Source organism: Ascaphus truei, chromosome 12, assembly GCF_040206685.1.
Source record: "Ascaphus truei isolate aAscTru1 chromosome 12, aAscTru1.hap1, whole genome shotgun sequence".
NCBI classification, from domain to species: Eukaryota; Metazoa; Chordata; class Amphibia; order Anura; family Ascaphidae; genus Ascaphus; species Ascaphus truei.
Window position 1 is genome coordinate 31965384 of NC_134494.1, and position 24364 is coordinate 31989747.

The window sequence follows — 24364 nt, forward strand, 5'->3', positions numbered from 1 at the left end:
TGCAAGCTCACCATGCAGACACTGCGTGTGCCATCAGAGATCTGTGCATATTGATTAGTGTACTGCCAGCATCGTATAAGAAAATTAGTGGCATAAGAGCTTGTAGGATTTCACAAGCCATTTCACGCCCAGCTGCTGTAATGGGGATATAATTGGCCCGGTAAGCTGTGTGCCTGTGTTTTCCTTTCTGTCAGGCAGGAGTCAACAAAGCCTCCTCCCTCCAACTCAAGTGAGTTATTGGCTTTCACTGAGCCCGATTTCTCCGTTTGAAGGGAGGAGGTCAGGAGGTTTCAGACTGCAGACACACAGGCAGGGGGTCGGCTCTTGATGGCACTTCAGAATAAGCCTTAAAAGGCCCATTTGAAAGTGTTCCCCTTACAGGGGCACTTGTTAACTGGAAACATTTAATGTCTGACCTGCCCTGGCTGTCAGAGTGTTAATGATTTTGCAGTGTGGGATGAGGTCCCCAGCGCTCGCTGGTAAGCGGCTTGCAGGTTTTTCAAAAGGTTCCAGAAGCCTGAGCATCGTTCAGTGCAGTGAGACAGCGAAGACTCATGGTTTCCGGCTCCCAAGTCCGTGCTCAATGTTAAAGCTACAGGGCCATGACCCGTAGACAGGACTAGGTTCCGAGTTTTCATCCCCAAGATTTGCAAATGCAGTAGTGCAACTCCCTATAACCAGCAGGCGGCACTTGGCTGTGTGTCATCTCCCGGTTTCAGGACTGGGTATATGTCGTATTTAAGTCGCACCTGTCCGTTACCAGGCTGCGTACAGTTTTACTTCATGCTGAGATGAAAACATGCTGGCAGGTTTCATGAAGGGGTGCGTATACCCGTAGCAAGACTTGCTGCGCGCGCTGGCACCCACAATCGCGGCGTGGAGGGGTTAACGCCGCCAGTCACATTCACATGTCGGTTACCCGTTCAGAACGAATTAGTACATACTTGGGGGTTCGTAGTTTGTTCTGGACATGTGACATGTGTATGGAGCTTCTGTAGTAATCTGACCCCAGCCGGGCATAAAACCTGAAACTGTATGTAGATCAGGGGGGCTCAACTCCAGTCCCCAAGCCCCCCCCAATAGGTCAGGTTTTCAGGAGATTCCTGCTTCAGCACAGGTGGCTCAATCAGGCTCATTCTTTGACTGAGCTTCTGATTGAGCCACCTGTACTGAAGCAGAGAGATCCTGAAAACCTGACATGTTGGGGGGGGTGGGGGGGGGGTGCTTGAGGATTGGAGTTGACCCCCCCCCCTGATCTAGTGAGTTGCAGCATAGGACACCCTGTATATAAAATAAACTGTAATGTCTCCTCTTTTCAAGTATCGTAAATAATTACTTGTACGGTGTTCAAAGGTTTTGGAGGACTATGTCCGATCATTCTCCGTACCTGCTATGGTGATAGGATCATTGCTGTACGAAATGGTGCAAGTCCGTGGTAGCAGATAACCCCCAAAATACATGGTGCTTGGCTCACTTCTCTAGCATTGAATGGGTTAATGTTCTATAGGTGATCGGGGGGAGTGACGGCAAGGTTATAGGCGGCCGTACTGTGGCACATAAAATAAAAAAAACCCAGGTGCTCTGAAGTCTGACTTGTTTACACCATGTTCCACAACACTTTAATTGGTAGTGGCACAAGATCCTGACTGGTTCCATATGCAGAGCCATGCTTCTGAATATGCATCATGGAGCTTTCAGACACATTGCAGGGGACAATAGGGGCCTTGTGTACAGAAAACAGGCCAGGAGTGATGTGTACTTTAAAGAATGAGTTTGTTTTCCGCCTCCCCTCCCTCACCCCTGAAAATAAACACGCTGTAATGTAAGGCACAGCGGACTTTCCCCAGCTGTCTTCAGCTGGGGATCTCCAGCCAGACAAGTATTTTTTTTATTGGAATATTCTGCTCACTAAATAACCAATGGTTGTGCAAACATTTATTGTTAACACCTGGTTTTGGCTGTGAACTCTCCGAGTGTAGGTTCATGAGCCCCAATGCACATCCAAAAGGGCACTTTATTTAGTACTTTGACTTGTTTTTTTTTTTATATATATATTTTTTTCTTCATAAGAATGGGTGATTTGGTTCAATCCTTTGGCCAAAACATTTCAAGCTGCAACCACGTCACGGTAACCCATCTCGGCAGGTGCTCCACTACCTGGTTTATACAGTATGGTTGTAAATAGTTTGGCAGGTCTGCGGCCCCTCCTCCCTGTCTTAAGCTCAGCCATCCCATTCCCACCTCTAGGTAATCAGCAGGTCCCAGCGCACATTGAGAGGTTCCTGCCCCTCGGAGGGAGGTGGCGGGGACCTTTGCTGTAGCAATAAGATGGGAAGTATATATTTTTGTAGCACTTTTCTTTTTCCCTCTCACTAGTTACTCGGGCACTCCTGGGTTTTAACTGCACTATAACTCATATAGTGCTCCTAAATCTTAAGCCCTTGAACACTGTATCCATGCCACGCATTCCATCCCATGCTATTGACTGTATTATCGCTTTGTTTCCTGTTTTCTCCATGCAGTGGAAGAAATACAAAAGACACAGCATAAAGTAGGTAGTGTAGGACCTGCTGAGATGGGGTCAGCGTGACGTGGGTGTGTAGGACCTGCTGAGATGGGGTTAGCGTGACGTGGGTGTGTTGGACCTGCTGAGATGGGGTTAGCGTGGCATTGGTGTGTAGGACCTGCTGACATGGGGTTACCGTGACGTTGGTGTGTAGGACCTGCTGAGATGGGGTTAGCGTGACGTGGGTGTGTTGGACCTGCTGAGATGGGGTTAGCGTGGCATTGGTGTGTAGGACCTGCTGAGATGGGGTTACCGTGACGTTGGTGTGTAGGACCTGCTGAGATGGGGTTACCGTGACGTGGGTGTGTAGGACCTGCTGACATGGGGTTACCGTGACGTGGGTGTGTACGACCTGCTGAGATGGGGTTACCGTGACATTGGTGTGTAGGACCTGCTGAGATGGGGTTAGCGTGACGTGGGTGTGTAGGACCTGATGAGATGGGGTTAGCGTGACGTGGGTGTGTAGAACCTGCTGACATGGGGTTACCGTGACGTTGGTGTGTAGGACCTGCTGAGATGGGGTTAACGTGACGCGGGTGTGTAGGACCTGCTGACATGGGGTTCCCGTGACGTGGGTAGGACCTGCTGAGATGGGGTTAGCGTGGCATTGGTGTGTAGGACCTGATGAGATGGGGTTACCGTGATGTGGGTGTGTAGGACCTGCTGAGATGGGGTTACCGTGATGTGGGTGTGTAGGACCTGCTGAGATGGGGTTACCGTGATGTGGGTGTGTAGGACCTGCTGAGATGGGGTTAGCGTGACGTGGGTGTGTAGGACCTGCTGAGATGGGGTTACCGTGACGTGGGTGTGTAGGACCTGCTGAGATGGGGTTAACGTGACGTGGGTGTGTAGGACCTGCTGAGATGGGGTTAGCGTGATGTGGGTGTGTAGGACCTGCTGAGATGGGGTTAGCGTGGCATTGGTGTGTAGGACCTGCTGAGATGGGGTTAGCGTGAAGTGGGTGTGTAGGACCTGCTGAGATGGGGTTACCGTGATGTGGGTGTGTAGGACCTGCTGAGATGGGGTTACCGTGACGTGGGTGTGTAGGACCTGCTGAGATGGGGTTAGCGTGACGTGGGTGTGTAGGACCTGCTGAGATGGGGTTACCGTGACGTGGGTAGGACCTGCTGAGATGGGGTTAGCGTGACGTGGGTGGGTAGGACCTGCTGAGATGGGGTTAGCGTGATGTGGGTGTGTAGGACCTGCTGACATGGGGTTACCGTGACGTGGGTGTGTAGGACCTGCTGAGATGGGTTTAGTGTGACGTGGGTGTGTAGGACCTGCTGAGATGGGGTTACCGTGACGTGGGTGTGTAGAACCTGCTGAGATGGGGTTATCGTGACGTGGGTGTGTAGGACCTGCTGAGATGGGGTTGACGTGACGTGGGTGTGTAGGACCTGCTGAGATGGGGTTAACGTGACGTGGGTGGGTAGGACCTGCTGAGATGGGGTTAGCGTGACGTGGGTGTGTAGGACCTGCTGAGATGGGGTTAGCGTGACGTGGGTGTGTAGGACCTGCTGAGATGGGGTTACCGTGACGTGATTGCAGCTTGAAATGTTTTGGCCAAAGGATTGAACTAAATGCCCCATTCTTATGAAGAAAAAATATTTAAAAAAAAGTAATGTCCAATAAATAATGTGATTTTTTAGATGTGTATTGGGGCTTCTTTGTTTATTGTAGATAAACTGAAGTAGCTGGATTCAGCCGACCCCGAGGATAGGAAATCCTATTAACTTCAAGCAGCAGTCCAAGCTGCTGGGTTCCCTTTAATATGTGCATCAATACAATCCACACAATGATGAGCAATTAGCGAAGTTGACGAACATAGCATCTTTCTAAGGAAATGAGTTACACAGATTTAACGAGTTTAAAAAACCCAATAATAATAAAATAGACATACGGTAAGTGGGACTGCCCCTTTAAACTAAACAAAACCAAAGCACAATTGTGCATTTTTGTCATGAAACAGAATTAATACCAGATACAAAGTATCCAAGCTGCCAGGATACAAAGTTGCGCAAGGGTTTGCATTTTGTGGGTGGTTGTTAATTTATTCGTTTTCTAGAAGTGCTGTTTTTGTACAGTCAACAGAGCTGTGTGTTTATTGATTCCTGCGCGTCGGTGCGCCTTCCCCACGCTGCTTCACCCTCCCCTGTCTGAGCTGGGCTGGTTGGCGTTCTTATTAGGAACAGACTGCGTGTCTTGTCGCCTGCCAACGCCTCTGGGTTCGATCTCCTTGGCAGGACACTGAAGCGAAGGCTTAAAGTTCTTAAGAGGGTTGCCCTAATTAAAATTCAGATCTTGTAACTCTGTAAAATCAATCTTTGAAACACGCTCTCCGTTTCCCCTCCCCCTTATACTTTAATGGACTCTTGGTCATTTTTATTTCTTGCAAAAGAACAACCGTAGTTTTGTTCGAGTTGTTATTTAATCCGTCTGCATCGTCATCTTTTTATTTACTTTTTTTATTTTTGCCTGCCCGCTCTGTGTCACAGTTGTGTGTCTGTTGTGCTGCGTTCCACTTTCTTTCCCTACACAAAGCAAGTTGCAGAACGGGGTGTTGTCCAGCTCCGGCCAGGCTACGAGTATGAAGGGCCTTTTGCTGCCCTTTCCCGCCGGGCATGGAAACCAACTGGGGCCGTTCTGGCTGACAGAAAATGTTATTTTCCTGCGCCATCGCCAAAGCATTTGAACCCCCTTATTTACAGGGGCGGCGAACTTCCGTCCTCAAGGGCCACCAACAGGTCAGGTTTAAGGATATCCCTGCTTCAGCACAGGCGGTTCAATCAGTGATTGAGCCACCTGTGCTGAAGCAGGGACTTGATTGTCAGCTGTGCTGAAGCAGGGATATTCTTTCCTTAAAACCTGACCTTTGAGGAGTGGAGTTGGCCACTCCTATGGTAGTGGCTAATAATTTCCCTTTCCCTGCGCCAGGCACGATATTCTCCCTGTTACTGTCTCAGTGTCTATGCTTTGCTCCTCTCCCGTAGAAATGGAGCAGCGTGAGCAACCCCCTCTTCTTGCCGCTGATCCCCCCGCAGTCGCAGGGGTTCACCGCCGTGGTGCTGACGTACGACCGAGTTGAGAGCCTTTTCCGCGTCATCACGGAGGTGTCCAAAGTTCCCAGCCTGTCCAAGTTGCTGGTGGTCTGGAATAACCAGAATAAGAACCCGCCGGAAGGTAAGTTCATACCCAAAAGGAGTCGTTAAAAGATATTTATAGATGTGGATGTGTGTTTGACAGATTTGGACGCACCTGTTCTGAAGAGCTTACAATCTAATTATTGGTTATTGCTGTTATGCCCAAGGTAACAGAGCTAGCAATGTGGTATGAAACACACATGGCCAGTGTACACATGCTACATGTAATAACTTTGCCAATAACAACACACTTGTTTTCTGTCCTGGAGGGCACCAGCAATCCATCGGTACCAGCAATCCATCGGTACCAGCAATCCATCGGTACCAGCAATCCATCGGTACCAGCAATCCATCGGTACCAGCAATCCATCGGTACCAGCAATCCATCGGCACCAGCAATCCATCGGTACCAGCAATCCATCGGCACCAGCAATCCATCGGCACCAGCAATCCATCGGCACCAGCAATCCATCGGTACCAGCAATCCATCGGTACCAGCAATCCATCGGCACCAGCAATCCATCGGTACCAGCAATCCATCGGTACCAGCAATCCATCGGTACCAGCAATCCATCGGCACCAGCAATCCATCGGTACCAGCAATCCATCGGTACCAGCAATCCATCGGTACCAGCAATCCATCGGTACCAGCAATCCATCGGTACCAGCAATCCATCGGTACCAGCAATCCATCGGCACCAGCAATCCATCGGCACCAGCAATCCATCGGCACCAGCAATCCATCGGTACCAGCAATCCATCGGCACCAGCAATCCATCGGCACCAGCAATCCATCGGCACCAGCAATCCATCGGCACCAGCAATCCATCGGCACCAGCAATCCATCGGCACCAGCAATCCATCGGCACCAGCAATCCATCGGCACCAGCAATCCATCGGCACCAGCAATCCATCGGCACCAGCAATCCATCGGCACCAGCAATCCATCGGCACCAGCAATCCATCGGCACCAGCAATCCATCGGCACCAGCAATCCATCGGCACCAGCAATCCATCGGCACCAGCAATCCATCGGCACCAGCAATCCATCGGCACCAGCAATCCATCGGCACCAGCAATCCATCGGCACCAGCAATCCATCGGCACCAGCAATCCATCGGCACCAGCAATCCATCGGCACCAGCAATCCATCGGCACCAGCAATCCATCGGCACCAGCAATCCATCGGCACCAGCAATCCATCGGCACCAGCAATCCATCGGCACCAGCAATCCATCGGCACCAGCAATCCATCGGCACCAGCAATCCATCGGCACCAGCAATCCATCGGCACCAGCAATCCATCGGCACCAGCAATCCATCGGCACCAGCAATCCATCGGTACCAGCAATCCATCAGTACTGGTTTTGGTGCAATCCAACTTACTCCATGAAATCCTGATCTGTTCCCCTCGGGATCGCATACACCTACAGGGGGGTGGAGGTCAATGCGTCTAATAAATTGGCTTCTCCACAGTCATGGCTGCTTTTCCCAGGGCCTCTCCAGCCACGCTGTCCCACGCTGGCCCTCACTGCTACTCCTCCAGGTACCCACACATCAAAGCTTCTGCCATTTATTGACCATTAAAAGCAGGATGTTTTTGAAGAGTTAAGCCTGAGGAATGGGTTTGAAGTGCGTAGCGCTCTGGCAGTGTCACTGATAAGGCCCGGCTTATTGCTCTTCCAGGATCACCCCGGTTTATGACCATTTGCTTCTAATTGGAGATGTGAGGCGGGTTCTTTAAGCTATCCCAACTTCAAACCTTGGGAGAAAATCCCGCTGCTGTCGCCTGCCCTAACTTGTCCTGGGCAGAGTGTTGGGGTAACGATGCAGAACGTGTGCGAACAAGTTCCTCAGGGTTTTATCAAATATCTCGGGCAACTGGAAATGAGGAATAACTCCACCTGCTTTTACATAAAGTGAGATTGTCACGAGTTGCTCAGCACAGTAAGGCATGACGTGCTGTGTGAGAGACACAGATAATGAATTCTAAAATGTTGATTTAGAAGTACATGGTGGGTAAAAAAGTGACAAAAACCCTCCACTGTACTGTGTACAGCAAGTAAAAACCCACTTGTGCGCACAGTCGCATGTGTCAGGCAGGTCTGCAACCCTGCCTTTCCTCATTATCTCTTGGCATGCAATGCTTCCACTGCAGCCCGGGACTCTGGGTAAGACATTGCAAATGAGCATTCGTCACCTTTTCCTTCATGTCCATTCTAACATGGACACCTATAAGCGATGTAGAAGAATAAAGATCGCTGCTGATTACATAAGAGTAGCAGAATAATGCACATCATAAGAGACTTGAGTGAATGTCGCTGCGTTTTGCAGTTACATGACACAGGTGATGCATAGGAAGGCTACATCTGCTTGTGGCTTTCAATGTCTGCAGAGAGATCAATGTTTCTTTGACTCCCTCTACACTTAACATCATTTCATTTAAGGTGGTTTTACCTCTTGGGGTTATTTACCAGGTTTGAAGCAGGGGTCTCCTGAGCTGGGCCATGTTGCTTTCTCCTCCCGCCCCGTCCCCACCCAGCTGGACACGGTGTGTTTTAAAGGTCCCGTTGGGCAATAGGAAACCGTGACATCATACCTTGCAGCTTCCTATTGGCCAGCATGCATTGGGATCTTTAAACGGCAGTGGATTACCGGCATCTCCTTCCAATGTAAGTATCTTGGGGAGCAGGGGGTCCCCAGAGCTGAAATTAACACGGTTTAGCGCTAAAGACTCCCTGCTCCCCACCTAGGGGGGGCAATCCATTATTTGTATTCTATAATCTGTGAATACTTGTGTAGACAGAAGTGATTGTCACTTTTATCTTCCCCTTTAATGATATATATATTCTCGCGCTTGCTCTGAAGTGCCTGGTACACAATGGCACAAACATCCGTTCTGACAGAGTTTGCTTCTCTTCTCTCAGGTTCTCTATGGCCCAAGATCCGTGTGCCACTCAAAGTGGTGAAGACCGCAGAGAACAAGTTGAGCAACCGCTTCTTCCCGTACGATGAGATAGAAACAGAGGCCGTGCTGGCGATTGATGATGACATCATCATGCTGACATCAGATGAACTGCAGTTTGGGTACGAGGTAAGAGGACAGGTCATTTATTTCTGTACTCCTTGGTAAAGGTTCTGCTCATTGTGCTGTGTGGGTGAAAAAGGGGATGGCTAAATATCTGGGATCCTCCTTGGTGAATAGTTAAACATTTTAATGGTATCTTGTTGGAGCGCCTGTACCGTCCCATACTATTTACAGAACTACAAACCCTGTCAGCACTGTATAAAAATAAATACGTTATTGGGGGATAAAAACAAACTTCTATTTTCTCTTCCATGGGACAAGGCCAGAATCTGCCCGTACCAGTAAATGTTCCCCGTCTTTCATCGTTGGCACACTAATAAATGTGTTGGGAGGTGAAGGTTTTTCCTCTGGAGGCTGATGTATGGACAGAAGCTTCGTTGCGAGTCCCCAGAGAGTTGGCCAGAGCAGTATTTGTGCCAGCTGACCGTTTACTGGATGCTGTGGGAAATTTGTTCTCGGCTTGCTTTCACAGTGCGGCTTTTTCTTTGCTTTGGGAAGACATAACATTCAAATGTATCTGTTCTGTACCCTTTATAGCATCTGATCAGGCACCCACGGGGTTGGGCCTTGTGGTCGCTGTTCCAGTGACTTCCTTGTTTGTTGAAGTACACTTAATAGTTGTGGCACTGGGCTTTAATGCATAAGCATATAACCCAGTTACACAAGAGAACATCGTTCCTTGTGCCACATTTTCAAAGAGATGCATGTTGTTTCCCTGCCTGGTTGATCGGGCGCCCTAGAAAGGTTTAGGAGACTTGGGAGGGAACCAGGGACATATATGGGAGATGCAGAGAATGACAAAGATAAAGGAAGACCTTGAGCGACCAGATTTGAAGGGGATCAGAACGAGCGGTACTAGGGCAATTTACCTGCGTCATTAACCAATGAGCATCTTGTGAATCGAATACAGAATGGGGCTACCAAAGTCCTAACCGTTCCGGTTTAAGAAGGTTGGGAACACTGGATGATTGCCGTAGAAAGATAAATGACAATCCCTGACAGTAGGGCTGTAGGATGTTTGATAAATAAGCAGAATCTGTGTCCCTGGAAGTCTCCCTCTTCCTCCCCCCAATCTGTCTCCACGTTGTTACTGGAGATTGCTTAAACAAGCACCACTGTTCTGTGTGCGCATTTAGCACAGCTCGGGAGGAGGGACCAAGAGACGGAAAAATAGACTCGTGGTGTACAGCGTTCCATCATGTGAAGGTGATGTCTGTGGCGTCCCTTTCTTCCCACCCCCGTCCCCCCTCCCGCTCCAACCCTGTAAATCAGCCTCGTTTAATGTGGCCAGTAGCATGTTTAACATTTCGGGGTGCTGCTAATGATGGGCCCAGCCTGTTCTCATTTGCCTGTAGTTTTGATCCTGTTGTCAGCGGTGTGGTTATGGATGGAGTGGCCAGGATGGGTGCCTGATTGCATCCAGCTGCAAGCAGCGTAGCCAGGGGAGAGATGTCTGTCTGTGGCAGCGATGCAAATCCTTTACGCCCCCCTCCCCCTTCCCCACCAAATCCCCGTGGCACTCGCCAGGACTCTGCCTGTCTCTCTCAGTGCAAAAACGGCTTGTTGCCGAACCTCCTCTCATTCTTTATCCATTTCTCCAGAGGATACGGCTGAGCTGGGTCTGCACGAGGTGTGCAGAGAGGGGGCAGACCTTTCTAAATAGGTTTACGTCCGCCTGCTGTTTTCATCTGCTGCGAATAATACTGTGATGCTTGGAGCGTGTGCAGTGTACACTATGCATGCAGTACACGGACTTGTTACATTGTATGTGTGCAGTATGTAGCCTTTACTATGTATGTTTTGGAATGTGTGTGACCTGCATACTGTACGATCAGCGTGGTTGACCAGACTAGTTTGAAGGTTACATGAAGTAATGGGGCAGTGTTATTTGGTGTGTACGGGTAGACGCTATCGAAACCAGTTCCTGGGGCCACCGTGGATATATACAGTGCAGCGCATGTGTACATAAATGGTGCCTGCTTGTTTTTTTAGTTTTGTTTTTTTTTACATACTGGTTTGAAACAAGGAGTCCCTCGTAGCTAATCCCCGGGACATCCCGTCACCAAGCCCCCCTGGTTCCTGAGATAATTCATTTTAAATTCCTTTGGAAGGATTCTTGTCACAGAGAAACCTTTATAATCACTGATCAGCTTCGGGTGGCCCCTCAGTGCCATGGTTCAGTTGGGGAGAACCCTCTGGTTCAGGGGTGGCCAACTCCAGTCTTTAAGGGCCACCAAAAGCCCAGGTACTAGGGATATCCCGCTTCAGCACAGGCGGCTCAGTCATTGACTGAGCCACCTGTGCTGAAGTACCCTGGTCTGTTGGTGGCCCTTGAGGACTGGAGTTGGCCGTCCCTACTCTGGTTCATAGTTATTTTTTTTTTTTTAGGGGGAAGGGGTTCTGCCTTAATGCCTTGTTTAAGTAGGAAGTCTTGCAGGCTCCTCCCCTTCCTGCTGGTAGCGGTCACTGACACTTCCTGTTTCTCTGCTCAGGTGTGGCGGGAGTTTCCTGACAGGCTGGTGGGGTATCCAGGCCGACTGCACCTTTGGGACCATGAGATGAGCAAGTGGAAATACGAATCTGAGTGGACAAATGAGGTGTCCATGGTACTGACTGGGGCAGCTTTCTATCACAAGGTAACATCCAGCAGGGGTAAGAGTACTGCAACATAAAACCCCAGGGCAAATAATCCGGAGCCCATGTGGGGACTGCGCCCTTAGACACCAATTGCAGCAGCACCTTCCAAAGTAGCTACCCACAATGCATTGCATCCACAGCGGCAAGACATTGTGGGGCGTGACCGTTATACCCTCCCATGCTGCCTGCACACAGAGGGGCAGTTTGGGGCCTTAATAAGCGTCTGTTCCCCCCCCCCCCAAGCTCAGGACACTATATACTGCCTGGGATCGCTCACACAGTTTTTTTTTAGCGATAGTTGATGAGTCGGCAATAAGATTTATTAATTAGGGACTCAGATTTTCTAGCAGGGTTTGCACAGTGTAGAAAAGGCTGGGAACCGCTGCTACAGACTAACGGTAATATATTTACAGGTTAGTTTATTTGAAAAAGATTAGAGACCCATTTACAGCAGTGATGTTTTGGGTACATGGTATAAAGTAGGCTGGTGCTCCGTTGAGCCAGAATACATCCATAGTCTTCAAAAGCCGGCAAACGGTTCCATTAACAGTATTTCAGTGTTAGTGAAGCACAGCGAGTGTGTGTGAGATATTTCCTTCCAGCGACTAGAACGGGGGCGGCCAAACCTTGTGCTCAAGGACACCAGCAAGCCAGGTATTGGGGATATCCCTGCTTCAGCACAGGTGTGTGTCAGAATGACACCTGTGCTGAAGCAGGGATGTCCCCAATCCCTGCCCTTTTGGGTCCCCTGAGAACTGGAGTAGGCCACCCCTGGTGCATAGATGTTACTGGTAATGTTTAATGTAAGTGTGACCATGTTCCTACACTTGAGAACTGCAGTGGGTTTGATTCTCAATTGAACACATCCCTTCTTTCTCTTCTCCTGTTCCCTTCCCCCCTATCTCCTCCGTGTCTTCACCATCAGTATTTTAACTACCTGTACACCTACAAGATGCCCGGAGACATCAAGAACTGGGTAGACGCTCACATGAACTGCGAAGATATCGCCATGAACTTCTTGGTAGCTAACGTGACGGGGAAGGCTCCTATAAAGGTAGGACGGTCCCTCAGACATGAAACATTCAATACAACGTTACGGGGAAGGCTCCTGTAAAGGTAGGACGCTCCCTCCGACATGAAACGTTCAATACAACGTGAACGTTCGTTCATACTCTCGGTAAATATATAATAATAATGGATAGACGTTGAGACGGATACAGTAGGGGAAACCCAAACATTCTTGGGGGACCCTCAAGACTACTGTAAATATGAAGGAAACCAAATGATCTAATAGTGTCTGAGGTTTTACGTCCGACGTGAAAATTGGCAGACCAATGCTTCGTCTCTCCTGTCAATTTCGATGTTTTAATTCAGTACCCAAGTGTACCAAACAAAGTGTTTTCTTGTGTGTAATACCAATCCTACTGCAGGATTCTTACCTTTCTTTTAAAGCATTTCTTCAGGGACATCAGATAGTGTCGAATTTCTTGGGGAGTTGATTTTTTGGTGACGGGATCTTTCAGAGCCTCTGCCAAGGCTAAACATATTGTCTCGGTCTTTAAGTAAGGCACTGTTGAGCTGTCTGTTACTGTAGTGAGCGAAACCCAGAGGGCTTCTGGGAGTATCCAAGGTAAACTGTTGTCAGCCGAATCCTGGGAGTAGAGTCACTGGACAGCCCTATATAGAAGACCATCTGTCTGCCCTAGAGACAGCTGACCCAGAAGAATGTTAATTACAAATTTCACTCCTCGGGAATGTTAATTTAAAAGTGATCTTGCAATCAGCTTCTCCAATCCCCCTCATTACCGGGGGATCGTGGTGTTGCCGGCCTCTCTTTGATCCCGCGCCCTCTACACATTTATTTCCTGCCGCGTCATCGGCAGCCGCTGTCAGGTGCTGCCGCGGCGGCGTCCTTTCAGCTGTAACTGGCCCTGTAGGTTAGTGGACCTGGGTTCCTGCCAGTTCTGAGAGAGCCAGTCATGTTAAAGCTGTAAGGACCAAAGCTCTGGCAGCATCGATCGCCCTGGGGTTATCCAGTGCGGCTGGCAAGAGGGGCGTGCGGCTTGTTTGCTTTGGTGGGTGAAGGTTACTGGGAAGCTGTGTTTCAGCATGAAAATTTTACCAGAACAAATGATGTTTACATAGGGACCTTGGTGGTGTGAAAAGTCATTAAAAGGGAATTAAAGGGCTTGTCATCACTACTTCTTTCCAGAGCAGAAATAAAAAGGGGGGTGGGGGGGAGAGGGGAAATGCGATCCATAGGGCTGTTTTTATTGGATCCCTGCAGGTTAGAATGGAGCTACCCAACTGGAGCAGCCTGCAAGTGTATAGGCGCAGTGTTCTCTCTGTGTTATACAAGACATCGAGGTAGATACTGTAGCAATGAGAGAGGACAAGCTCCACATTAAATAGCCTTGGTTGGAGCCATAGATAACACTATCTTCCGTCCACACTCTTTTTTTTGACCGCTTCCCTTTCTCTACAGGTGACCCCACGGAAGAAGTTTAAGTGCCCAGAGTGCACAGCTATTGACGGGCTGTCACTGGATCAGACGCACATGGTGGAGAGGTAAGTTGTCTGGTTCATTTAGTTATTAACAACTTGGTGGGCAAATAGGGTGTAATGCATTCTTTCACTTTCCCGAGTCATATCAGCGGTAGGGAGTCTGCAATCACGGCAAGACTTGTCCATGGGTCTTCTGTTGTGATCTTTTCTGGTCTTCCAGAAATACCTTAATGAATGAGGAGGCTTCTAATGGAGGAGGAGAGAGGATGTGAAACCAGATACCCGCAGTGCCTCATTGCCATAAATGTCGCTGGTGACGGTATGAAAGACGGGCGTATAAATGTGGAACATTAGCAAATCATGACTCCCAGTATGGCTATCGTTTGGTACGATACATATTACCGCGCTCCTCCCTACAGAAGTTTGCTGCTGGTAAAAAGATAGGCCTTACATATCGAAAAACAAAAAGAACGATTCCTGCGCTCCTACCAATTAGGCTAAAATAAAACAGTAATCTCATGTGTAAGGGTTATTTAGTTAAACCCTTTGGCCAAAGCGTCATAAGCCTGAAAGCCATGTCAAGGCATAACCACATTTTGCTGGTACCTACACTGAATATATGTAATTATTGTCCCATGACTAGTGAAAAATGAGATCCCTGAAGGGGTTAAATAAAGCATATGCTTTTGTGGGCAGTGCAATTAAAAGCTGGCCAAAGCCAGTATCATAGTTACCTTACTGTAGAGGTAAAACGTTGTGACGTGGCTGCAGGCTTATAACGCTTTGGCCAAAGGATTTAACAAAATAGCCCTTATTCATGAGATCACTATTTTATTTTAGCCCAATTGGTAGGAGCGCAGGAATCGTTCTTTTTAGCTTTTCTATTGTTTGGTACTGCCTGGCAGCGGGTCTCATTCTATGCCAGGCCTGCACAACTCCAGTCCTGGAGGGCCGCAACAGGCCAGGTTTTCAGGATATCCCTACTAAAAGCACAGCTGGCTCAATTAGTGGCTCAGTCATAATGAGCCACTAATTGAGTCAGCTGTGCTGAAGTAGGGCTATCCTGAAAACCTGGCCTGTTTGCAGCCCTCGAGGACTGGAGTTGTGCAGGCCTGTTCTATGCATTTCTGTAAAATCACTGCAGATCTCTGCGACACCGTCCCCTCTGGGACGGAAGCAATTCAGTTTGTTTACAATATGCAGTTTTTTTCTCTCTAAATTAAAATAATTGTCTTGGTGACTTAGCACCTGCAGTTGGCTCAGCCCTTTGTCACTTGATAAGTGGCTGTCGTGGAACACAGATCATATTTTCCAGTAATAAAGACCGGCTGGCAGGTACCCCATGGCCTGAAGTCCTTGCTATCTCAATAAATGGGAAATGTTTGGTTCCCAAGAGAGTAATGGTCAGGACAAGCTGCCCATTGATTTTAAGGTTCGATCCAGCCTGGGACCAGTCTGGACCAGTAGTGCTGCCATGTTTCAGGGGTTCAGTCAGGCATTAATGCTTTATTAAAAAGGAACATTTGTTTAATATTCTGCTGTAAACATGGCAGCCAGCTTTCACTGTCTTTAGCGCCGCCCTTGAGGTCACTCTGTACTGAACATAACCTGCCTCATACAAGCACTTGTCCCTCCCCTCATTCTGATTGGTTCTCTGACAGTTGATTGCTGTGTGTTCCTTTTCAGTGTTTAAGGCAAGGGTGGGTAACGCCAGTCTTCAGGGGCATCAACAGGTCAGGTGTTCAGGATATCCCTGCTTCAGCACAGGTGGCTCAATCAGTCCCTGCTTCAGCACAGATGGCTCAGTCTTTGACTGATTGAGCCATCTGACCTGAAGCAGGGATATCCTGAAAACCTGACCTGTTGGTGGCCCTCGAGGACTGGAGTTGCCCACCCCCTGGTTTATGGTTGAAAGCCGTATGAGGAAAGAACAATATTTACCAGAAAAGATTGGAATCAAACAGATGTGAATAAACTGCATCATTTTGTATTTTTTTAGACAAGAAGAAAATAAGTGAAAATGTACATGCTTCCACTAAAAATAAAATAATTTTTTTTGCCCACTATAGGAAGCCAATAGCTATTATTTGTTTTTAATAATTTTTTTACAAAATAAGAGGCAGCACTGCGCCTTTTAAAAGATCTCCATTCATTTGTACTGCCACCATCCATTGCCGAGCGTGGCGGTCTGTGGGCGTGCGCTGTTCTATGTCCTGCACACAGCTCCAGGAATGGCTGGAATTTCCAGGGGAGTAATAGGAGTCGGAGAGAGGAGGATACACCGCCCCCCACATCCCCATGTACAGGTGTTTCTCCGCGTAGCAGTCTTAGTATCTCACATACGGCAGCACGCTGAAGACTCTGCGCTCCACCTGCCTCTGGCGCAAGGCCTACGTTCTGCGTGACTGAGCGGCTCTTGCGCCGCTGCTTTGCCAATAAGAATATATTTCCTCATCTCTTGGCTTTACAAGGTCCCGCAGAATAGTCGGGACTCGTTTCCCTGCAGACTTCTTGGAATGTTTTAGGCGGTGGGTGTTCTAGGTTACGACCTCAACAAAATAGAATTGGGATATTATCCGAGAAAGGGAGGCCACGTTCTAGCAATCCTAATGTACCAATGTTTCATTTGGCCAATGAAATGTCCCTCCTACCTTTGCCAATGGAGTGACGGGCTTAATGTTTCCTTCAAGCTCTGCTCTCCCACTTCAGAGGCCAGTGCAAGCTATTTACTACTTCTTTTTAAAAAGAAAATATTATTACTTCTACATTGTGCCTGGTTTTTGTTATGAAACGGCAGTCCAGGTTGTCCCGCCGGCATCGGAAACTTCCACGTCAGGCGTTGCGGTCAGTGAGCGGTGGATCAGAACGCCGGTCTCGTGCTGCGTGTGGGTTTGAGTTGTCATGTCTTTGGAATGATCGCCTCTCCCCCTCCCATGCGTGAGACTATCGCCCATGCTAAAGAGCGTATATCTTCTGTAGATGGGGCACATGAATATCTGGCTGAGCCATTTCAGTGGTGAAAGGTTAACTCCTTCACGGTTTCCTTTCTGCAAAGTGTACGTCCTGATAAAGAATGGGGTGTATTTGTAATTCAAGGTATTGCATAAAATGTTTATTTAAGCACATTCCTTCTGCATTGTACACAGAGCACTGTGCATTAACATTGTATACATATTACAGGGGTGATCAACTCCAGGGGGGTGGCTTGAGGACGAGTTGAGAACCCCTGATATATTTCATGATATTGGTGGTCAAAAATAGTGTGTGTGTGTGTATACACACATACATATGCACATGCACGCATTCAAGCACGCATTCATACACGCATTCATACACACACACACACTCGCATACACTCACACACACAATCGCACACACACAATCGCACACACACAATCACACACACTCAATCACACACACACAATCACACACACACAATCACACACACACAATCACACACACACAATCACACACACACAATCACACACACAATAACACACACACAATCACACACATACACACACACATACATACACACATACATACATACATACATACATACATACATACACACAATCACATACACACATATATACATACAAACACACTTTGACACATGCCAGATATGTATATGGGTGACGTAATGTAATAAAGAGGTTTGTCCATCCGAAAGTATCAAGAGAATGTCGTCTCTATGGATTCAGATACCTTATCGCAAGAATTTTCTCCCAGAAACTGGTAATTCCATAACTCCCGGACAGATTTATTACACGAGCCGTATATTCTCCCGCTTTACAGCTGCAAGCAGTCTCCATACGTTTGACATCCAGTATTTTATCACCGTGCATACGGATAATAAATATAGATGCACTGGCGTTAAGCGGTTGGGTGATTTGCAGCATAAGCACCTAAAATGGTTTTCCAGCTTCAGAGTCCATCACTGAAGTAGAAAAGTTCCCTGTGCAACGTGCAGGCTCCTAAATAATAAGGAAGCTGGATCTGTAGTGTTGTGTTTTGTAGTTTATTATTTTATTTTGTTACACAAAAGTAATCTTCCTGTTTGCCTCTTCTCCATCTCTTCCCCGTCCCCACCATGCCTCTTCTCCATCTCTTCCCCGTCCCCACCATCTCCATCTCTTCCCCGTCCCCACCATCTCCATCTCTTCCTCCCCCCCCAACCATCTCCATCTCTTCCTCCCCCCCAACCTTCTCCATCTCTCCCCCCCAACCTTCTCTATCTCTCCCCCCCAACCTTCTCCATCTCTCCCCCCCCGCCTTCTCCATCTCTTCCCCGTCCCCACCATCTCCATCTCTTCCTCCGCCCCAACCTTCTCCATCTCTCCCCCCCAACCTTCTCCATCTCCCCCCCCAACCTTCTCCATCTCTCCCCCCCACCTTCTCCATCTCTCCCCCCCAACTTTCTCCATCTCTTCCCCCCCACCCACCTTATCCATCTCCCCCCCCCGCCTTCTCCATCTCTTCCCCCCGCCTTCCCCATCTCTTCCCCCACCGCCTTCTCCATCTCTTCCCCCCCGCCTTCTCCATCTCTTCCCCCCCCCCGCCTTCCCCATCTCTTCCCCCCCGCCTTCTCCATTTCTTCCCCCTGCCTTCTCCATTTCTTCCCCCCCGCCTTCTCCATCTCTCCCCCCGCCTTCTCCATCTCTCCCCCCGCCTTCTCCATCTCTCTTCCCCCCTGCCTTCTCCATCTCTCTTCCCCCCTGCCTTCTCCATCTCTCTTCCCCCCTGCCTTCTCCATCTCTCTCTTCCCCCCCGCCTTCTCCATCTCTCTCTTCCCCCCGCCTTCCCCATCTCTCTCTTCCCCCCCGCCTTCTCCATCTCTCTCTTCCCCCCCCGCCTTCTCCATCTCTCTCTTCCCCCCCGCCTTCTCCATCTCTCTCTTCCCCCCCCCGCCTTCTCATCTCTCTCTTCCCCCCCCGCCTTCTCATCTCTCTCTTCCCCCCGCCTTCTAATCTCTCTCTTCCCCCCCCGCCTTCTCATCTCTCTCTTCCCCCCCGCCTTCTCATCTCTCTCTCTTCCCCCCCGCCTTCTCATCTCTCTCTTCCCCCCCGCCTTCTCCATCTCTTCTACCCCGCCTTCTCCATCTCTTCTCCCCCTCCTTCTCCATCTCTTCTCCTCCGCCTTCTCCATCTCTTCTCCCCCGCCTTCTCCATCTCTTCTCCCCCGCCTTCTCCATCTCTTCTCCCCCGCCTTCTCCATCTCTTCTCCCCCGCCTTCTCCATCTCTCCCCCCTCCACCCGCCTTCTCCATCTCTCTCCCCCCACCGCCTTCTCATCTCTCTCTTCCCCCCCGCCTTCTCCATCTCTTCCCCCCCGCCTTCTCCATCTCTTCCCCCCCGCCTTCTCCATCTCTTTCCCCGCCTTCTCCATCTCTTCTTCCCCGCCTTCTCCATCTCTTCTCCCCCGCCTTCTCCATCTCTTCTCCCCCGCCTTCTCCATCTCTTCTCCCCCGCCTTCTCCATCTCTTCTCCCCCGCCTTCTCCATCTCTTCTTCCCCGCCTTCTCATCTCTTCTCCCCGCCTTCTCCATCTCTCCCCCCCACCCATCTTCTCCATCTCTCTCCCCCCACCGCTTTCTCCATCTCTCCCCCCACCGCCTGCTCCATCTCTCTCCCCCCACCCGCCTTCTCCATCTCTCTCCCCCCACCCGCTTTCTCCATCTCTCCCCCCACCCGCCTTCTCCATCTCTCCCCCCCACCCGCCTTCTCCATCTCTCCCCTCCCACCCGCCTTCTCCATCTCGACCCCCCACCCGCCTTCTCCATCTCGACCCCCCACCCGCCTTCTCCATCTCACCCCCCCACCCGCCTTCTCCATCTCTCCCCCCCCGCCTTCTCCTCCATCTCTCCCCCCCCGCCTTCTCCATCTCCCCCCCCTGCTTTCTCCTCCATTTCCCCCCCCTCCGCCTTCTCCATCTCCCCGCCCCTCCCCCCGCCTTCTCCATCTCCCCCCCCCCCTCCCCCTGCCTTCTCCATCTCTTTCCCATCTCTCTTTTTAGGTCGGAGTGCATTAACAAGTTTGCTTCAGTCTTTGGCACCATGCCCCTGAAGGTGGTGGAGCATCGGGCTGATCCTGTTCTGTACAAGGACGATTTCCCAGAGAAACTGAAAAGCTTCCCCAACATCGGCAGCCTGTGAAGAGGACGGGTCTGAGGAGCATCTATATGGGACTCCTGCAGCCTGGAGACACAGCCAGACCTAATCAGTGGAGGCTCCTCACCTGTATCACTATGGGACTTCAGGAGACTCGGGCAGACCTAATCAGTGGAGGCTCCTCACCTGTATCACTATGGGACTTCTGGAGACTCAGGCAGACCTAATCAGTGGAGGCTCCTCACCTGTATCACTATGGGACTTCTGGAGACTCGGGCAGACCTAATCAGTGGAGGCTCCTCACCTGTATCACTATGGGAATTCCGCAGCCTGGGTACTCGGACATTTCTCATCTGTTATAAGACACCCAGGGCTCAAGGTGCAGTTCCACTTATAAAGTTTAGACTTGTAAAACATCAACGGCATGTACATTCACAGCAACGTCTCTAAAGGTTTCCCAGACGTTTTTCATACTATATGTCCAATCGCTTTTCAAAATTAGGGCAGGCGTCAAATGTTTGATAAGGAGGCAAAGGAAAGGTCATTTTGTAACCTTGTTACATTGCCTGGGACTGGGTGTCACTGCACATTTACCCGAGGGGCTCCGTAGCAAGGAAGGCAAAACGGGAACCCTCCTCCCCTGCGGGGGCTACAGCATGTGGTCCGGGCATCTGGGATTCAAAGCCTAAGGAATAACCGTCCGTGTATTTCAAAGGGTCCTTCTCTGACTCGTGTGCATTTCACTCTGTGCTGACAACTTGTTTTTTTTTTTTATATTATTATTGAGATTTTAGGTTTTTAGGTTAATTAACGGATTCCAGTTTATAATATTTGAACCCACAGTCTTGCAGTAAGTACCCTGTACTGTCTCTGGGGGGCACAGGTTGTGTATATGCAATCTGTAACCCCCCGCACAGTAGACGTGGATATAAATAGTTTACATTTCGCAGAGTACAGCAGCTCTGTGCTACAACCCACGCAGTGTCCACAAATACTGTGCGTTTTACTGTGTGTCACAGCCCGTGAGATTATCATAATGCATTGGTCATGTTAATGGCGTTACATTAGGTTAATGGAACCTGCCTCTTGTATGATCAGTGTCCTGAGAAGTGAGGATGACTCCGTTTTCAGAAGTCCTGTTAGTGAGGCACCCCATTAGTTATGTCCCACTAACCATATTAACTTACTATAACTCTGGGAAAAGCTGGTCTCCTCACTAGCCCACCCCAGCTTTGGGCAAAGGGAACATCCTAAGCACTGGATCTGCATTTGTGTGGGGAGAGGCCCTGTGTACCCCTGGCAAGAGACTGGGCCAATCAGAGTGCTCCATTTCTGAAAGTTCTATGCTTCAGGTAGGAAAAAATCTAAATAAATAAACACCTTTGGTCTTAGGTGCGATTGCCTCACTGACAAAGTGCATTAATGGCAGTGACGTGGTTAAGAAGTCAGTCCCTCCTAGGATCCAAGTGTAGTAATGGCAGAGACATGATTATGGGGGTCCGTCTCTCCTTGGGGAACTGTGTACTAATGGCAGTGACGTTTCAGGGGTCAGTCCCTCCTAGGACAAACTGTACTAATGGAAGTGACATGGTTAAGAAGTCACTCCCTCCTGGGGACAAAGTGTATTAATGACAGTGACATGTTTAAGGGGGTCAGTCCCTCCTAGGAACAAAGTGTACTAATGACAGTGACATGTTTAAGGGTCAGTCCCTCCTAGGAGCAAAGTATTCTAATGGTAGTTACACGGTTAAGGAGTCAGTCCCTCCTAGGGGCAACGTGTACTAATGGCAGTGACATGGTTAAGGGGTCAAATCTGGGTGACTGACGCCTTTTTGTTGCCGAAATCCGAGACCTATTGGTATTTTTGAACCACTTGGTTAGTTGCTTTTAAACACAGTGCGCTGAGACTTGGGACAGGTTTGATTTCCTCTGGCTGCTCCCTTTTGTGTAACCAGGGAGTCCCCCCTCCCCACCACCTCTCCTTATCTTTATGGGTCCCATGATAAGGGCAGGGTGGGTCAGGGGAAAGATAACACTTAGAGGAGCACATCCCAATCCAGAAGCCGCTAAGAAATGACGTTTGTAATTTATTTACAGAGAAGCAAAAGTAGCCAACTCCTTGGTGCTCAGCATGGTTAGGGAAGCCCATAACATGGTTACATTCCTTACCGCAAGATGTTTCTTTGCGTTTGTTCTGCCGGCCATGTGGCAGTGTACCTTTTGTAAATTAAGCATTCTGATTGGTCAGTGTTACAGTACTTATATATTAATGTTTGTATGTATGCCAACATTTCCCAATATACAATGTAACCTATGCTCTTTATTTAAAATCACTTCTTTTATTCTGTGTACTTCAGAATAAGGCCGTGCGTACTGTATAGTGCCGGCGGCGCCCAAAAACAAATACATTGCCGTCGCCGCGTGCGCTTATAGTAAGCGCGACGGCGGCAATGCGACGGAGCGACGTTGCGTCGCGAACTTTGGTAGCCGGGAATATTTGATTTTTCAAGGGCTGTCGCCTCGTGTGACAGCCCTTGAACCAATCAAATGCCAGTATGCCCGCGACGCCGGAGCAAAGCGAAATATAACTTTCGCTGGTGACGTCGCCCGTCCGGTCGCCGGTCGCCGGTCGCGGGCACTATACACGCGGCCTTACTCTGAAAAGCTGCTTAATGCAGGGGATTGTAAGGGGCAGTACAGAGTGGGTTGTAGAGGGTTAAAATGTATATTGAAATGTTTAATAGACTGCCCTTTAAAGAAGCCATTATAGTGGGGGAAATGTTAATAACCTTTTATATTGTGGGAGCACTAATATCTTTTAACCTGTTGCATACATAAGATATCCGGCAGGGTTTTGCCATGGGCAAAACAGAACCACTAACCATACCGGGATGTTGCACTGTTTTTATAGGTTTTTTTCCATTCAATTCCTCTCTCGAGATACTGGTGACTTAACTCCTACTCCAGGGGTGGGAAACGCCAGTCCTCAGGGGGCTACCAACAGGTCAGGTTTTCAGTATATTCCTGCTTCAGCACAGGTGGCTGTCTTTGACCGAGCCACTGATTGAGCCACCTGTGCTGAAGCAGGGATGTCCTGAACCTGACCTGTTGGTGGCTCTTGGGGACTGGAGTCACCCACCCCTGATCTACACATTGCTAGAGACCACTGCTACAATTTGTTCTCTTCTTGCGGGCAGAGGGTTAAGGAACAGACTGTCCTGTTGCATCTGATTGGCGGTTGTACGTTCTGGTTTTCTGCTGTTATTCGTTCTGTTTTCTGCTTCAGTGCGTGCACGTTATGCTGTGCGTGTGCGTGCACGTTATGCTGTGCGTGTGCGTGCACGTTATGCTGTGCGTGCACGTCGCGCCGTGTCAGGGCTGGAAATCCCAACCTGCTAGATATCCCTGATCAAGATCGCACGTTTCCAATGAACAGGAAAAACCGAAACTCTTCCACTACTGGAAATAAAGTCCGATTCATTCTATACAACGCTCGGCTCCTTTGCATCTTTGTCCTTTTGTTTTCTGTCTCTTTTCTGTCTCACTGGAAGGTGTGTGTGTGTGTGTGTGCGTGTGTGTGGGTGTGTGTGTGTGTGTGTGTATCTTTATATAGCACCATCCTGATACATAGCACTTTGTAGCAATAATACACGTGACTTAATAGGGATAAACGCTTCATACATAAAGGTAGACATAAAGAGCTTACAATTTAAGTGTTGAGGAACTTACCTAAAATGTGTGATGCTCCAAAACAAAGACCAATTGTTTCAAAGTGACCTTGAAAAAGAGCGTGCTCTCGAAACGCGTTGATTGGGGTTTTTATACCATGTGATGTAGCTGTTTTTGGATGATCCATTAAATACTGTCATTTTTATGGGTACGCGCTCACTTGGATATCATTCTTTCCTTGGTTCCCTGGTGCATTAGTGCCTATTTTCTTCCTACTCCATTGAAGGAACTTACCAGAACACCCTCCTGTATCTGTAAGTGCGTCTGCAAGGGGTCGTGGTAAACGCATGCGAGCAGTATAGTATCAGCCAACGGATCTACCCATATTCATTAAAGAGGAATGTTTTAAGATGGCTCTTAAAAGTGGAGAGAGTGGGTGCCAGTCAGATATTGATGGGAAGGGCATTCCAGAGGTGTGAGGGAGAGGTTTTAGGGGGGGGGGGGGAGGCATAGGGCTTTAGATACAAAAGGGGCAAAGAGAAGACATCCTGGAGCTGAATGCAAGAGTGTGGAAGTGTGTAGTGAGAAATAAGGGCTGAGAAGTAAGGAGGGGCAGAGGAAGATATAGCCTTAAAAGTGAGGAGAATTGTGT

The 24364-nt window shown here is 49.1% G+C and overlaps 1 protein-coding gene across 2 annotated transcripts in view; it reads left to right on the forward strand.

Annotated features, from left to right (window-relative positions):
- EXT2 (exostosin glycosyltransferase 2) overlaps positions 1-23923 on the forward strand; it is a 52918-nt gene extending 28995 nt beyond the window's left edge. For both annotated transcript variants that reach the window (XM_075567247.1, XM_075567246.1), the window contains exons 9-14: positions 5557-5746; positions 8634-8800; positions 11287-11430; positions 12357-12485; positions 13917-13999; positions 19950-23923. In XM_075567247.1, coding sequence (XP_075423362.1) covers positions 5557-5746; positions 8634-8800; positions 11287-11430; positions 12357-12485; positions 13917-13999; positions 19950-20088 — 852 coding nt within the window. In that variant the 3' untranslated portion in view covers positions 20089-23923. The remainder of the gene's footprint in view (positions 1-5556; positions 5747-8633; positions 8801-11286; positions 11431-12356; positions 12486-13916; positions 14000-19949) is intronic.
- Positions 23924-24364: the final 441 nt, after the last annotated feature.